The following is a 16,752-nucleotide window of genomic DNA, read 5'->3' as shown; positions in this document are numbered from 1 at the left end:
GGGGGGGGGGCGGAGGGAGGTGGATGACACTGAAACCTTTCGTCTCCTGCCACTAGTGGGTTTTACCACACTCAAATTTTTAGGGGATTACTACTTTTTAGTAGTTTGTTTTGGTATTGTTTTTTTTCTTTTCTATTTTTTGGAGTTTTTATATTGGGGATTGGAATATTAAGGGAATTAGAAGGGGAGTATTATTTTATAGTAGTGGAATATATTATTAGATTAAGAAATGTCTAATTTGAATTTTGTAACTTTTACTGTCCAGGGTTTGAATAACCCAATTTAGTGCAAATGAGTTTTGGCTTATATAAGAAAAATGAAAGTTGATATTGCTTTCTTGCAAGAAACACACTTGACTGAAAAAGAGCATTTGAAATTGAAGAGAGAGTGGGTTGGTCATGTGTTTTCTTCTTTTAATTCTAAGGTGAGGGGTGTTGCGATTTTAATTCATAAGAAATTACCGTTTGAATTGGAATCGTTTGTGGGAAATGCTGGGAGGGTTTTGATGGTTAACTGTAAAATTTTTGATGAATTATAAACTTTGTTAAATGTTTATGCACCGAATGTAGATGATGTACTCTTCACGTCGGAGGCTTTTTTATTGTTATATCAGGCCAATAATAATACCCTGGTTGGGGGAAATTTTAACTGTTTTGGATCCTTTATTGGATAGATCTCCGAAAAGTCTGAGGAAATCAAAGGTGGCAGTACAAATAGGAGCTTTGATGTAAGATCTGAATTTGGTTGATGTTTGGAGGAGAGTGAACCCTACAAATTCATCTAGACAAGATTCATTTTCTAGAATAGACGTTTTCTTGGTTTTGGCGCATTTACAGGGTAGAACACTACAGGCTGAATATAAAAGTCGCGTTATATCGGACCATTCCATGTTATTTTTCTCCTGTATAAGTCCAGAAGTAGTGCAATTGTCTTATAGATGGAGGTTCAATACAATGTTATTGAAGAAACCAGAGTTTATTACTTTTATTAAGGACCAGATCACTCTGTTTCTGGCTGTGAATGTCAATTCAGAACGTAGTAATTTTATACTGTGGGATGCTTTGAAAGCATATTTACGAGGGCAAATTATTAGCTATACTATGAAAGTTAAAAAGCAATATGTGGCGGAAAATTTAACATTGGAGAAACAGATTACTGAGTTGGAAAAGGAATTTCAGAAAGAAGATAAAAAAGCTCCTTTAATGAAGTTGAAATGATGTTATAATACATTACAAACTTATCAGTATGAGCATTTAATTTATCAATCTAAGCAACGTTATTATGAATTGGGTGAGAGAGCTCATAAGGAACTCGCATGGCAGTTAAAAACAGAACAGACATCTCGAATTATTAATGCTGTGAAAAAGAATTCAACAGTTCCCTTTCAACCTCAGGAAATTAATGACCAGTTTTATTCATTTTACCAGAAATTATGTACTTCTGAGGGAAAGCAGGACACTGGTTCTATTGAATCTTATTTATTTAAATTAAATTTACCTATTTTAGGGGAGGAGGAGGTTAAAGAATTGGAAGCTCCATTCACGGATTTTGAGATTAAAGAGGCTATACAGGAGATGCTGAATGGAAAGTCGCCAGGAGATGATGGATTCTCAGTTGAATTTTATAAAGTATTTTATGAAGATTTATCTTCTGTATTTGGAGATGTATTGCAGCAAGTAACTGAGGAGCAGTTGTTACCAGAATCTTGTTCGAGTGCTATAATTACTGTGATTCCTTAGAAAGATAGGGACCCATTGAAAGTGTCTTCGATTTGGCCTATTTCCTTATTAAATGTAGATTATAAAATTATAGAGAAGGTGTTAGCAAATAGACTTGCCAAATATTTACCTCAGTTGATACATACAGATCCAACAGGTTTTATTAAAAATAGAAATGCGTCTGATAATATCCTCAGATTGATAACATTGGTCAATGCATTTCGACAGCAACCCAACCACCCAATGGTGGTTGCGCTGGATACGGAAAAAGCTTTTGATAGGGTTGAGTGGAATTTTTTATTTAAGGTGTCAGAGAAGTTTAATTTTTGCCCTTATTTTATTGGTTGGGTTAAGGCTTTATATACAAATTCAATTCCTAAGGTGGTGACAAATGGCTAAATTTCTTTACCATTTAAATTAATGCGATCAACTCGACAAGGTTGTCCATCGTCACTAGCCTTATTTGCTTTGGCTATCGAACCGTTAGCTCAGACAATACGACAGAACGATAAGATTAAAGGAATGAAAACTGTGTGTGATGAATATAAGATTATTTTGTTTGCAGATGATGTCTTGGTATATTTGACAGAACCAGAACAATCTTTGAAATATTTACAAGATTGTTAAAATTTGGGGAGCTGTCTGGATATAAAGTAAATTGGGATAAGAGTGAAATATTGCCAGTTGGAGATGGAGATTATTCAGAATATAAAAGTATTATAAAATTAAAGTGGTCAGATAGAATTAAATATTTAGGGGTGGTAGTAAATGCAGATTATCAATCTTTATAAAAATTAAATTATGTTCCTTTATTAAAAAGGATGAAAATGGATTTAACTAAATGGAAAGATTTTCCATTAACATTAATTGGTCGAGTAAAATAAATATTTTTCTTCGAATTCAATATTTGTTTCAGACGATACCATGTTTACTTTCAAAGGGTTTTTTTTGGGATTTGAATAGAGCAGTGTGGGAGTTTTTATGGAAGGGAAAATTAGCACGAGTAGCTTTGCATAAACTTACATGGAAATATGCATTAGGTGGATTGCAGTTACCTAATTTTCAAAATTATTATGAAGCAGCTCAGTTGAAATTTGTTAGTAGATTGATGGATATGGACCAACCGACGAGTTGGGCAAAGGTGGAAATGGCTTGTATATCTGAAGTTGAGATACACCACCTTATATTTAAGTGGAATGGGAATTTATTGCGGGAATGTAATATGTCGATACTAAAACATTTGCTAAGGATATGGGTTAAACGAAATATGGTTTTAGGATCAAAGGGTAAACTATCAATCCAAACCCTGTTATATCATAATCAGCTTATTCCTTTTTCAATGTTTAATAATCATTTAAAGAGATGGAATTCTAAGGGTATTAGGATAGTTTAGGACTGTTTTGAAGAAGGCCAGTTTCTTTCCTTTAACCGACTGAGGGAGAAATTTGATCTATCTGTAAACTCTTTATTTGTGTATTATCAACTTAGAGCTTTGATAAAAGATAATTATGGCAAAGAGATGAATCTACCCATGTTGACGAAATTTGAGTCTTTGATTTCCTCTGTACCCAAGAAAGGTTATATTTCGGGTATGTATCAATTGTTACAAGATGCGATGGATAAACCAGATTGGGAGAAATCTAGACTTAAATGGGAAAGTGATTTAACTTATATTTTTCCCAAAGATAATTGGGAGGCAATGTGCCATGAGAGGGTAACTAAAGTGACAAATGTACAATATGGAATGGTTAATTATAATTTTTTGCATTAGTTATATTTGACTCCAGAGAAATTTAAATCATATGGGTTTAGTAATTCGGATTCTTGTTTTAGATGTGGATTATGTACTAAACTTTTTTTACATGCTGTCTGGTCTTGTGTTAAAGTACAACTGTTTTGGAAAGGAATTAGATTGGTTTTGGAAAAATTATTTAACATTAAATTGGCATTAGATCCATCAATTTTTTTTTGTTGGGATATATGGTTTCTTTGAAAGGACTAAGGTTGGATAAATTTCAAATTGCATTTGTACGTCTCGTGCTGTCTGTAGCACGAAAATGTGTAGCTCGTACTTGGAAAGATAATGTGGAGATTATAATACGTTGGCATAATGAATTGAGAACTTGAATTATTATGTTTTTTGTTAAAATATGATCTTATTTGGAGTAGATGAATTTGGAAATACTTTGAAATATTCTTTATATTAACTATTGTTTTTATATTTGTCTCCCCTTAAGGGAGCGGCTGAAGGGGTGTGAGGGTAGGTGAGTTTTTTTATATATATAAAAATTTGTTCTTTACTTTTTTATGTTTAATTGTATTTTGATTAAAGTCTTTAAATAAAGTTTAAAAAAAAAACAACCAGTGAAATGTTTTCCCCTTGATGCCTAAGACATACACACACAGTCATATGCTGCTTTGATGTCAAGCGTAACCATCCTCATTTAATCTCAAGAAATCTGTGCCATGATTGGACTAAGACTAAAATGATACTTGGGAACCAATTAGTGTCAAAACTCAAGCAAAAGATCAGGGATAAAGTGATTGGTGGATAAATGTTGCTTGATAGTGTACTAGTTATACCTTCCATGGCTTTGCCAGTTACTGAGAGGAGAACGACTGGTCTAATTTCACGTCGTTATTAAATATGCACTTTCAACTAGTCTTTCTACCATTAAGAAATTGAAATGAAGAATGATTCAGTTTCTTATTTTGCTACAAGTATCTCACACAGCTCAATAATTAACTACATTATTTATTGCAATAACTTCACACCATAATAGCATTAAGAAATGAAATGCAGGACTTGTAAAACTGCATTCAAATTTTGAAAAAACAAATTAATTTATCAACCATTAGAGGAGATTTTGCACTTTAACCCTTGAGATTCAGCAAAATAATTTTTTAATGACTGTGATACAGTGTGCAATTTAATTAATCATTACTTCAATCATTACTTCATATGTAATCTATCACCCGCAATTTGCATTTAGAAATTAAAGTCAGCAGGAATGAACCATTGCAGAAGAACATTTCTAAAATCTCTCATTGAAAACTTAGTTGGCAAACAGGAATTACAGCTTTTATAATCTTGCAGCAAGCATTGAAAAACAGATTTCCAAACACAATTCTTTTTGTGTTTCCAAGAGATTGCTCAATTCTGGTACAAAGGTAGGATTTGTGATTTTAAGTATTTTTAAATGCAAGTTATTTAAAAGAAACAGGCAAATAATACAACTTGGATCTGAGTTTAACTCCAATCTCCAATGTTTAAAGAAACTTTTAATTTGTTGATAGCAATTTAAAAAAAAATTCCTGTACATGGTGGTGGCTGCATCTAGATGTCCTGTTCCAGTTTGGGAACGTGACATAGGTTATGGTGTACTGGACTGAGCTCTCACTTAATGCTTAATAACAAAGTAATGCTGTTTTTATAAATAGGATGAAAGCCTTTCTGGGAGTGTAGTGAAATGCTATACAAGCTTGAGGTTGTCTTATTTGTAGGATTTGGCAAGAGAAACCAGGTGAGTTGAAACTTAGGAAATATTTCAATTGCTTGAGCAGAGTCCTGATAAACAATTTTCATTGTGATTCGAATCAAAGGGTATGGAACAAGTTAGTTTTATGGCCTTGTCCTATTTGCCTTCTTTTGGACCAAATCCTTCCTATTCATACCTGTCCAAATGTCTTTTTAGAATTATAATTGTACCCACCTTGTCTAGCAGCTTGTTCCAGATACAGAGCATCCTCTGGATGAAAAATATGCCTCCCAGACCCCTTTAAAACCTTATTCCTCTCATTTTAAACAAATGCATCTTATTCTAGAGCCAAATATCCTGAGAAAAAGACTAGGCTTTAATTTTATTCATGCCCCTTCATGTTCTAATATATATCTTGTTAAGGTAATCCTTCAACTTCCTCCATGCCAGGGAATTAAAAAATCCCAGCTGTCCAGACTATTCCTAAAACTTAAGTCCTCCAGTCCTCACAACATCCTGGTGAAAGTTATTACTTGAAAAATGTAATTGTGTACATATTGACCCAGATGAATCCCATGCACTAGACAGTGCAACCAAACCAGCTGTAATAGTATTTATAATTAGAATTGAATTTTACTTTGTCAGTTTACAATAAAATAATTAAATCATTTGCAGAATAATTTTCTGACTAATATTTAATATTTTAATTTTTAACTGGATCATCTGGCTTGTGAATTAAAACAGTTTGGCAACCTTTAAAATAGCATACTCTTGGCCAGACCTGGAAATCTAACCTTGAACCCATCAAGACCCAGACTCGCTAGACCAGCATCTGTATTCATTTTAAAACTTACTATGGCAACTTTAGCAATAATCAACACTAACATCATCAACCAAGAGCCTAATATTATTTCCAAGGAAAAGGGGTGGGGGCTATTTTGCAATAACAATCTTATTACTCACTGCAAATCTGCCATTTTCTTGACTACTTGCATACAGCTGTTCATGCACATCCAGTGTTGCAGATTTGTAGTCCTTGATTTAATGCAACAGACCCAATGATACCTGCAAATATAAAATTGTTTACTTCTCAAGTGTTTGGGAAGGGAGATCAAAAAGTCAAAATGCCTCTCAAGTTCAATTACTCTCGTCCAGCAAAAATGAAAAAGCGAGCATATTTATTTACTTCATTATTTTTCAAGACTTTTCTACCATTATTACCTCTTGGTAATAAATTTAATCAGGGACTCATTGAAAGGACTCTTACTTTTGCACTTTATTGTTTTTTTCCCCTCTCTGTATTGGACAGTCAGTTGTTTATATTATTTGTTTACATGTGTCACATTATGTAGTATTTTTTGCATCACCAATAAGTGGTAATTCTGTATCACCTGCAGGAAAAAGAATCTCCGGGTTTTATGTGATGTCATGTATGTCCTCTGACAATAAACATGAAATCTAAATTTGATTTAAAGTGCTTCTACTTGGATATACTACAAATCCATCCTCATAAGTATGGAAGTGTAGAAACTTCAAAAGAGTACGAAAAATATATGTGCCACTTTCATTTAGGAATATTCTGAACAGTTTTATAGGTGGTAAGAAAGTCTGCAAATGTTGCAATTGTAGTAAAAACACAGAAATGCTGGAGGAACTCAGCAAGACTTGCAGCATCCATAGGAAGTAAAGAAATGTAAATGATGATTCAGGCCTGAGCCCATCTTCAAGGTGCAAAGGAGACTTATCAGGAAGCAAGAAGGTGCCTTAGTTAAAAGGCTGGGGAGAAGGGAAGAAAGGGCAGAGGGAGGAGTACAGATCAATAGGCAAAAGGTGTTTATTGGATTATGGATGAGAGGAAACGTGAGAATTGATTGGGCAAGGGGGGTTAGTTCAAAGGAAATTCACCAGGATGTTTCCTGGACTAGAGGGCTTTAGTTATTGGGGGGGTGGGGGTGGGGGAGATTGGATAGGTTGGTCATTTTCCCTGGAATGAACGAAGCTGAGGGAGTAGCCTGACTGATGTGTATAAAATTATAGGCATAGAGTGGATGGTCAGAATCTTTTTCCAGTGCTCAGATATCGAAAACAAGAGGACATGGATTACAGGGAAGAGGAAGGAGATTTAAAGGAGATTTAGGAGAGATTTAAGGGTAAGTTTTTTTTACACAAAGTGGTTGATGTCTGGAACTTGCTGCCAGAGGAGGTGGTGAAGTCAGAGACATTATAAGAGTCATTTATATAAACACATAATTGGGAAAGAATTGTCAGAAAATGGACCTAATGTGGGCAAATGGAGTGACCTTATTTTTTTCAAAATGTTGGCATCGATGTGTTGGGCCATTTTCTGTGCTGTACGTCTCTGATTCTAAGACCTCAGCCACTGCTTCTGAGTCTACTGTCAAGTATTATATCCCAATATTTAATATGGAGCCTTCTATTGCCAGGGTGATTCAACTGTTTATCTAAATATTGAAGGGTTGTGAGATTATTTGCCTCCACCAACCTCACGTCTGTGAGTTCCAGATTTCAACCTTGAAAAAATCTCCAAATTTTTTGCACCTCAAGAGTTCCTCACTATTTATCTCATTGATGACCCTTCAAAATTTTGTTCACCTGAATCAGGTCTCCCTTCTCTTTCCTCCAAAAAAAAACAATCCTATCCTCTCCAGGGTCTCCTCATAGCTGAAGTGCTGCATCCCAAGCAACTCCTAATAAGTCTCCTTTGCACCTTCTCTGACGCCATCATGACAAACATTACTTTTGATGGCAAGAACTGCAAAGACCATGTTATTCCAGAGAAGTTATCAGGAAGACCTTTTGACACTGTTTATTATCTCCAGAGAACTTATTGGTGGTTTGACTGGAGCAACTTCCTCATTTTCAGTATTGACATCAACATTGTCACAAGGAAGAAGTGTTTTCTTTGTTCCTTTGTGTGAATTTTCAGTATTTTCACTGCAGCACAGTTCAGGCCCTTTGTCCCTTGATGTTGTGCCAACCTCTATATTTCTACCAAAAACAAACTAAACCCTTCTGACCTCGTAATGCTCTATTTTTCTCTAAAGTGCCCCTTATGCTTCAGCATCCACTACCACCCCTGGAAAGGCATTCAGGCACCCACAAATTTTTTTTTTAAATTACCCTTGATGTCTTCCTAAATTTTCCTCCCTTCACTTTGTTCTGTTTCCTCCTCTACTCCTTGCTGCGATGGTTCTCTGGACGGTAGAAGTTAAGAATAGGCAAGCATTATCTCCATTAGAGTAAAACAGAGTAGGGTGGCATGGTTGATGTCGCGATTAACGCAACGACTTTACAGCACCAGCGATCGGGATCGGGGTTCGAATCCCAAGCTGTCTGTAAGGAGATTGTTTGTTCTCCCCTTGCCTGTGTGAGTTTTCCCTAGGGGCTCTCATTTTCTCCCAGTTTTAGGTTAATTGGGTATAGGTTAATTGGGTGTTGTTGGGTGGCATGGGCTCATGGGCCGAAATGGCCTGTTACCATGCTGTATGTCTAAATTTAAATTAAATTTTTTAAATTTAAACTTTAAGTTTAAAAATTTAAAACAAATAAGATAATGTGTTCTTAGGAGGTAGCATAAAGGCAAAGACCAGAGTCCATCCATGCCTGCTATTCTGGTAGAAGGCAGTAAAAGATGAATCACAATCATCCAATATTCTATTGGACCTGAATATCTCTTAACATGAATCAGTAGGTTTGAAACAATCTACACTGTTTGAGAGACATCAGCACTAATTGTGACTAACCACCTTGATCGTGAAGTGAAAGATCAATCTACAGAAGAGAGAAGGCACCAGTGTGTGGTTCCATCAGAAAAGTAAATGTGATTGCATAATTCTATATCACAATTGATGTTTCACATTGCAATTTTCTTGACTTAATTCTGGCTCTTTCACCTCAGTCAGGGATCTTATCCACACACATGTTACCAGGGTTAGATAAAGTGCACCAAATTCTCAAGAATTTTTGCTTGAGTATGTATGTTGTGTTGTTGGATTACCCCCAGTTGACAGTTTACTGTTCTGGGCAATGTGGCAATTTTTAGATGCAGGAGGTTGAAGACTTGGACAGGCAAGAAATTGAGAAGTGTTATGCAAAAGGCATTGGAGGAGCTGAAGAAAAGGGAGTGCTAAAACAAAGCAAATAATTTAGAATAAGACTTGTTTATGGATTTCAATACTCAGGACTGATTATGAATTTGATCCTTCCTTTATAAGGGTCCAGGGAAAGGTTAGTTGTAAAGAGATATTTTAGATTAAATGTATGTTGTAATATTAAAATCAATTTAACAAAAAGGAAATGAATGGTTATTTTGTAATGAAAAATCCTGAAATTCCCTCTTTCACAGTTTTGTTGGTATATCAACACCTCAATGACTGCAGTTTAAGAAGGCAACTCACCACCACGTTCACGATGGTAATTAGGAATGGACAATTAAATGCTGGCTCAGTTTGTGAGGACCACATCCCCTGAGTGAATTAAAAAAAGGAGAATCTTTCTCAAACAAAGTAAGTGTCTGTGTGTGTGAGAGAGATAAAATGAGGGAATAGACTCAATTGAGATGAACAAAGTAAAATATTGTCTTCTGAACAAATATTTCAAACATTCATGATAATGTGAAAATAACTATCAGAATAATGTAAATAAACCACCAGATAATAGTTTCCATTTGTTTTATCAATCTTTCTGTTTCCAAAGATATAAGAGTTTTCAATTAGAAATGCAATTTTGAGCTGTATAGTACACTTGTGATGCTGTTGTTCAAATTAGCAGTGATAGAATTAGGATAACTTTGCTATGTTTAAAAGAAGTATTTCAAATTTAGCCCTATATATTTTAGTTACATTTCCCAACTCAAAGATACTGAGGTAGCAAGTTCAAACTTCACTTTCAACCCAGAGGTTGAGTAGGGTTGAAGTTTGAGAGAGCTCTTTGATGCTTATCTTCTCTAACCTGTCTGTCCAACGTATAAAATTCCGTGGCACTAATTTGAAATGCTGCAAAATCCTTCTCGCTATTTCTTGACCAGCCATTCTCAAACCATTATTTGACTATGACCCTCTTTAGGACTCTGCTCAATGTTTATAGGCTTCCTTCCCTGTGAAGCAGTCATGTTTAATCAGTTTCTTCTCTCCTACCGACTACATAAAAAAAACATTAAAAATATTTTAAGATTTCAGTCCATGGCCTTCCTCAAATGTGCTGTAGCCCACATTGAGAATGGCTGCTTGAGACAATATGTATTCCCCATCAATAAAACAAATTATGTGGTTATTATGATGCAAGTATTCTAGTACTTCATTCTTGTTCCTTGTCTGCTCTCAGATATGCTCTTTCAAACAATACTCATTCTTTCTATCACATCTTCCCATGCTGTCCATAAAATACTTTAATTGAACCTATCCTTCGCTATTAATGAAAATAGCCCCATTACCCACTGGCCAAATGGAAGTTCTGTTGTGAACCAGGAAAAGGTTAAATCTTTATTATTGCAGTGAATTTCTATTTCCTATTGTCTTTTTATTTTAACAGCCACAGTTTTTGAAGAACTTCAGTGAGTGCTTTAGATAGAAGGTTCGGGTTTTCAGAAAATACTGATCGATTCAGTGAAGTTGGCTGTTCCTGAAATGAAAAAAAAAAATCAAATGACTAATCTCTCAGACCATTCACAAGAAATAGACCCCAAACTGTGGTCTGATCAATGCATTTTCAGCTGTTCTTTTTTCATGCAATATAAATTTACTCGTGCTTGAATAGCAATGACTATAATCTTTTTAAGTTGGTTGCTTTGTGTTAACTGACAGAAATGTAACCTTACAGGTATATCAGTAATTTTTGTGGAGCTAAAAAAAAACCAGACGCAATGGATGAGACAAATCTGAAGCAAAGGAACTTAGAAACTATCAAAACAGAGTCTGATGCCAAAGTGACTGAACCAAAAAATGTGGCTTTACAAAAACAGGCAAGTCTGGTGTTCCCAATAATTCTCAGAGAAGTGTTCCAAGTTTATTTAGAATATTGCATAATTTCAGCAAAATTTACTATTTTAAGCTAATCAAACCTGTTTTACACAAGTGTTGATATACAAATAATGTTGATTGAAGAATATAAAATATGAATATAATGGTGTGGTACCTTATTCAAAATTATTCACTTTTTGTATCAATTTCCATCTCATGTTTTCAGTACAGTAAAATAAGATCTTATTTTCATATTAAATAACCTTCATTACAAGAAAATGTCATCCTATCCAATTGAATCTTGAATAATTAATACGTTTTAAGAAAGCCTTTGACAAGGTATCGCAATTGAGGCCGCTAAGCAAGATAAGCAAGATATTAGCATAGATAGAAGATTGGCTGACTGGCAGGAGGCAGAAAGTGGGGATAAAAGGAGCCTTTTGTAGTTGGCTGCCAGTGACCAGTGGCATTCCATAGGCTCTGCTGTGAGCACTTCTTTTCCCATTATATGCAATGATTTGGATGATAGAGATGGTGGCTTTGTGACCAAGTTTGAGGATGATGCAAAGGTAGGAGGAAGGACAGGTTGTGTTGAGAAAGCACTGAGTCTACAGAAGGAGACTGGGCAAGGAAATGGCAGATGGGATACAGATGGGTAAGATCATGCACTAGACTATTTTCTAAACGGGCAGCAAGTTCAGAAATCAGAGGTGCAGAAGGACTTGGGAGTCCTCGTGCAAGATGCCCTAAAAGTTAACCTGCATATAGGCAAGGAAGGCAAATGCAATGCTAACATTCATTTTGAGAGATATAATGTTGAAGCTTTGTAAGGCATTGGTATTGTGAACAGTTTTGGGCTCCTGATCTCCTGATGTGTTGGTATTGAAGAGGGTCCAGAGGAATGATCCCTGGAATGAAGGGGAATGAAGTGTGTTTGATGACTCTTGGACTGTATTTGCAGATGTTTTCAATGAAGGTGGATCTCATTGAAACCTATCAAATACTGAAAGGCAATGGATAGAGTGGAGGTGGAGAGGATGTTTCCTATTGGTGGGGTATCTGGGACCAGAGGAAACAGCTTCAGAATACAAATAGATCCCTTTAGAATAGAGATGAGGAGGAACTTCTTTTCCCAGAGGATGGTGAATTCGTGGAATTCATTATTGCAATGCTCCAGAGGTCAAATTATTGGGTATATTTAAGATGGAGGTAGGTATGTTCTTGATTAGGAAGGGAATCAAGGGTTATGGGGAAAAGGAAGAAAAATGGGGTTGAAAAGGATAGTAAATCAGCCATGATGGAATTGCAGGACAAAATGAATGGGCCAAATGGTCTATTTCCATTTCTATATCATATTGTCTTGTGGTCTAAATCTAAAGATTTTAAATTGGGCTTATTCTATTAAATCCAGAAAACCATGGTATTGATAACTATCTGTCAAAACCCATCTTTTTAATGACATTGTCATGTTTTGCTCAAAATTCTGAAAATGGTTAGCAGTTAGCACAATGCTGTTACAGCACCAGCAATCAGGGCTGGGGTTCGAATCCTGTGCTTGTCTGTAAGTTTGTATGTACCCCCTGTCTATGTGGGTTTTCCCCAGGGGCTCCAGTTTCCTCCCACTGTTCAAAACATACTGGGGTTGGATGTCAATTGGGTGTAATTGGGTGGCACGGGCTCATGGGCCAGAAGGGCCTACTACCGGGATATATGTCAAAGTTTAAAAAAAAATAATTTTGAAATTACTCTATGTAAATTTTCTTATTCAAATGGGATCTTTCAGTTGCTCCTTGTCAAAGACCCTAGTTTCTGCAGTGTTTGCTCAAAACAATTTGTTTATTTTGTCCAAATAAATACATTTTAACATATTATTTTTTAATAACTTTATTTAGCACTTCCTTTAGAACACAGAACAGGCCCTTCAGCCCACAATGTTGTGCCGAGTTATATAAACCTACTCCACATCATTTTCACACTTCCTTCCTTCACAGCCTGGAACCCTTCATTTTTTAAAAAAAATATCCAGATCTTTTAAATGTTCCTATTGTACCAGCCTCCACCACCACCCCCAGCAATGCATTTCAGGCACCCATATCTCTCTCTCTCTCTCTCTCTCTCTGTGTAAAAAATAAATAAATGCCTCAGAACAATGGGAGGGGATCTTATGGATACATATAAAATTATGAAAAGCATAGATAAGGTTGAGGAAGTAAGTTCTTTCCATTTGTAGGGGAGACCAGAATTAGGGGACATAGCCTCAAGATTCAGGGTAGTAAATTTTGAGCAGAGATGAGGAGGAACTTCTTTTCCCAGAGGGTGCTGGATCTGTAGAATTCGCTGCTCATTGAAGCAGTGGAGGCCTTCTCAGTAAATATATTTAAGACAAGGTTGAATAGATTTTTACATAGTAAGGGAATTAAGGGATATGGGGAAAAGGAAGGTAGGTGGAGATGAGCCTAGCCTCAGATCAGCCATGATCACATTGAATGGCCTACCCCTCTCCTATTTCTTATATTCATCTCCTGTTTTTTTTAAAGAAATACCTCTGACTATTCTTCCGCATACCTTAAACCGATGTCATCTGGTACTGGTGATTGCTTCCCTGGGAAAAAGGTGCTAGCTGTCCACCCCATCTATGACTCGTGTCTTGCATAACCTTATACATCTCTATTAAGTCACCTCTCATTCTCCATCACTCTAATAAGAAAAGTCAAATGTACAGCACAAATTTGCCATGTCTGAATCAAATTTCTAAATGGATGCAATAATATACCACTTAAGTACAGTCACAAAAGCACTGTAGAACTATAGTACGTAATTCTCTGCAAATTGAATTGGACTGATTTTAATCCAACAGAAAAAGCTTTACAATGATCAGATTGCAGACAGATAATCTTGATTATTTTTTAATTCAATGTTCAAGTTTTCATCTGACTGCACACATACAATCAGATGAAACAGCATTTCTCCAGACCAAGGAGCTCACACATAGATACACATAATATACAGCACATAATAATCACATATAATATAAAATAAATATGTATTAATATTTTGGAATAATTTACTCATTTGCAGGATACATCAATCTGGCAGCCTGCAGGACAAAGCTATATCCAAGCCTGGCATTCCTGATTTTGATGCTCCTGTACCTCCTTCCGGATGGTGAAGGACAAATACTGTGTGATGGATAGAAAGGGGCCTCAATAATTCTTTGGGCTTTATTTAAGTACCACTCCCAGTGAATGTTGTCAATAGAAAAAAGGGGGACCCAAGTGATCTTCTCAGACAGGAATTGACTTCCTGTCTGACCATTTACAGCTACCATGCCACACAATGATGCAGCCAGACAAAACACTGGCAGAGCGATTCCAGCTGCATGGGGGATTATGGGTAACAAAAATGGCCATTGGTCCTGCATTATGCCTTCTCTGTGAGTGGCTGATAAGATGCTGGAGTGGCATTCCGGTGAACTCCGGCAGCACTGCACCCCTGCTGCTGCATCAGGAGTTAGATATTTGGGGGGAAGGAGGGCGACAGACAGCCAGGGCTACGAGTGAGGTGATCGGACAAGGCGAGGACAGTGGTGCCCCCTCTCCCCCCTTAAGTGGCATGTTATGTCCTTTATGAAAGTGTATAATAATTTGGCCAGTAATTCTAAAAATGCCAATTATCACTCTTTCATCTGGGCTATTAACGCAGACTATCAGAGTGGTTTCTCATAGCTTCTGCACAAAGATCAGATCAAAAATGTTTAAGTTCATAATTCATAGTACTGTCATAAACACAGGGGCTCTTTAAAATGTGGGGACCAAAGTATATGCTACTTTCACCTCTATGTTAATCTGGCCCTGAAAAAAGAGGCTGGAAGGTGATAATTGGAAACACAAGAGAACAATGCTGGAAGAAGATGAGTAAGGAATGAGTAAGAGAAATGAAGCCAGTTAAGGAAGGAATGATGAGTATCTGAAGGAGGGAGTAGAGGGAAATTAAAATGGGTGTTGAGGCAGGGGGTCATTTGGGGAAGAGCAAAGTGGAATGAGGGAGAAGGTAGCACAGGGGGTGTTGTTACAATGGGGTGGAAAATTCAACATCCATGCCATTGACTACCTAGGTGGATTATGAGGTGCTGTTCTTAAAATATAAAGGGTATTTTTAGAGTTTTACAGAACAACAATTTATGATTTTAAAGTAATGTATAATAATAATAAAAGTATTGACAGTATATATGGAAGGTGTGATACACAATCTAAATGAAGCAATAAATTTATAACTCCTAATTTCTTGTTTTGTTATAAATTGTTATAAGAGTTGGGTAAAACTCAGGTTATAGAGTTTGAAACTTCCCTTTATTTATTTCCAAATGTTTCCAATTCCAATGAAAGATTATTGGACTCTACATCTCTCACCACAGATGCTGCATGGCCTGCAGTGCTTTTCCATCATTATTTTGGATCAGAATCTAAATCAATTGTGTCCTAGTTCATTGGCACTAAAATATTTACAGAATATACTCAACAATCAATGCCCATTTAGCAAAAGTGAGATTATACTGTAGTTAATCAATCAGACATTTTTTTTAAAAAAAAAACACTCTCTGTAATAGCCATGAAACCACCAGAATGATTTGGTTCCCTTTGAAATTGTGACTTGTGTAAACTTGGAAAAAAAGCTGTAAATGCTAGAAATATAAAATAAAACCAGTAAATGCTGGAAATATAAGGTTAGGTGGCATCTGTGGGTTAAATGTTTCAGGTGAATGACCCTTGTTTACTGTCCAAGTGAATCTTCATCCATTCTGACCATAGTGCCTCATTCAACTAGATTATGCCCATCTGCCTCTATCAATTTCTCATCAAATTTCCCCAGCCACCATGTCTTTTAAACATTGTTATTGTGCCTCCCTCTATCACTCTCTGTGAAAAAATTTTCACTTACTCTGATTCCAGGCTTGCCTGCTCTGGGGAAATAAGCACTATCTATTCCAGTGGTTCTCAGCCTTTTTTTCCCCACTCACAAACCACCTTCAATAATTCCTTAGGTGCTCTGTAGTTAGTAAGGGATTACTGAAGGTGGTATGTGAGTGGGGGGAAAAAAGGTTGAAAACCACTGATTTATTCTAGCTTTGCATCTCAAAATTTTGTAAACCTCTTTAAAGTCACCTGCAATTCTTATGTTTATAAATGCAACCTGGGCAATCCTCTATTCCAAGCAGCATTTTTGTAAATCTCTTCTGCATTATTCTCTTTGCTATTGCTGCCATATCCTCCCTGTTGTGTACACAATGTTCCGAGTACAGTCTAACCAATATTTTGTACAGCTGCAGCATGAGATCACAATTCTTATATCAGCGTATCAGTTTATCAAGACATTCTGTACTACCCCATGTCACCACTTCCTGTGAGCTGTGGATTTGCACCTCAAGGTCCCTCAAAATTAGTATTTCTTAGGTCCCTGTCATTTACTCCAGATGTCCTACAAGAATTTGACTTCCTTAAGCTTCCCCTATTTTATTATTTTCCATTATTTTATATCATCTCATGTCAGGTGAGTTCCACGGTTCTGTCATTTTTGGGA

The 16,752-nt window shown here is 36.2% G+C and overlaps 1 protein-coding gene across 3 annotated transcripts in view; it reads left to right on the top strand.

The window, feature by feature from the left end:
* Positions 1 to 3,904: 3,904 nt before the first annotated feature.
* slc7a9 (solute carrier family 7 member 9) overlaps positions 3,905 to 16,752 on the top strand; it is a 53,104-nt gene continuing 40,256 nt past the window's right edge. The window contains exons 1-4 of one of the 3 annotated variants that reach the window (XM_069901796.1): positions 3,905 to 3,982; positions 4,712 to 4,889; positions 9,564 to 9,723; positions 11,036 to 11,177. In XM_069901796.1, the coding sequence (XP_069757897.1) occupies positions 11,079 to 11,177 (99 nt within the window). In that variant the 5' untranslated portion in view covers positions 3,905 to 3,982; positions 4,712 to 4,889; positions 9,564 to 9,723; positions 11,036 to 11,078. Of the gene's footprint in view, positions 3,983 to 4,085; positions 4,890 to 4,960; positions 5,243 to 9,563; positions 9,724 to 11,035; positions 11,178 to 16,752 lie in introns of those variants that run through there. The other 2 variants (XM_069901795.1, XM_069901794.1) reach the window with 2 other exon arrangements.

Source organism: Narcine bancroftii, chromosome 10, assembly GCF_036971445.1.
Source record: "Narcine bancroftii isolate sNarBan1 chromosome 10, sNarBan1.hap1, whole genome shotgun sequence".
Classification (NCBI taxonomy): Eukaryota; Metazoa; Chordata; class Chondrichthyes; order Torpediniformes; family Narcinidae; genus Narcine; species Narcine bancroftii.
This window is presented reverse-complemented; position numbering and strand designations above follow the sequence as displayed.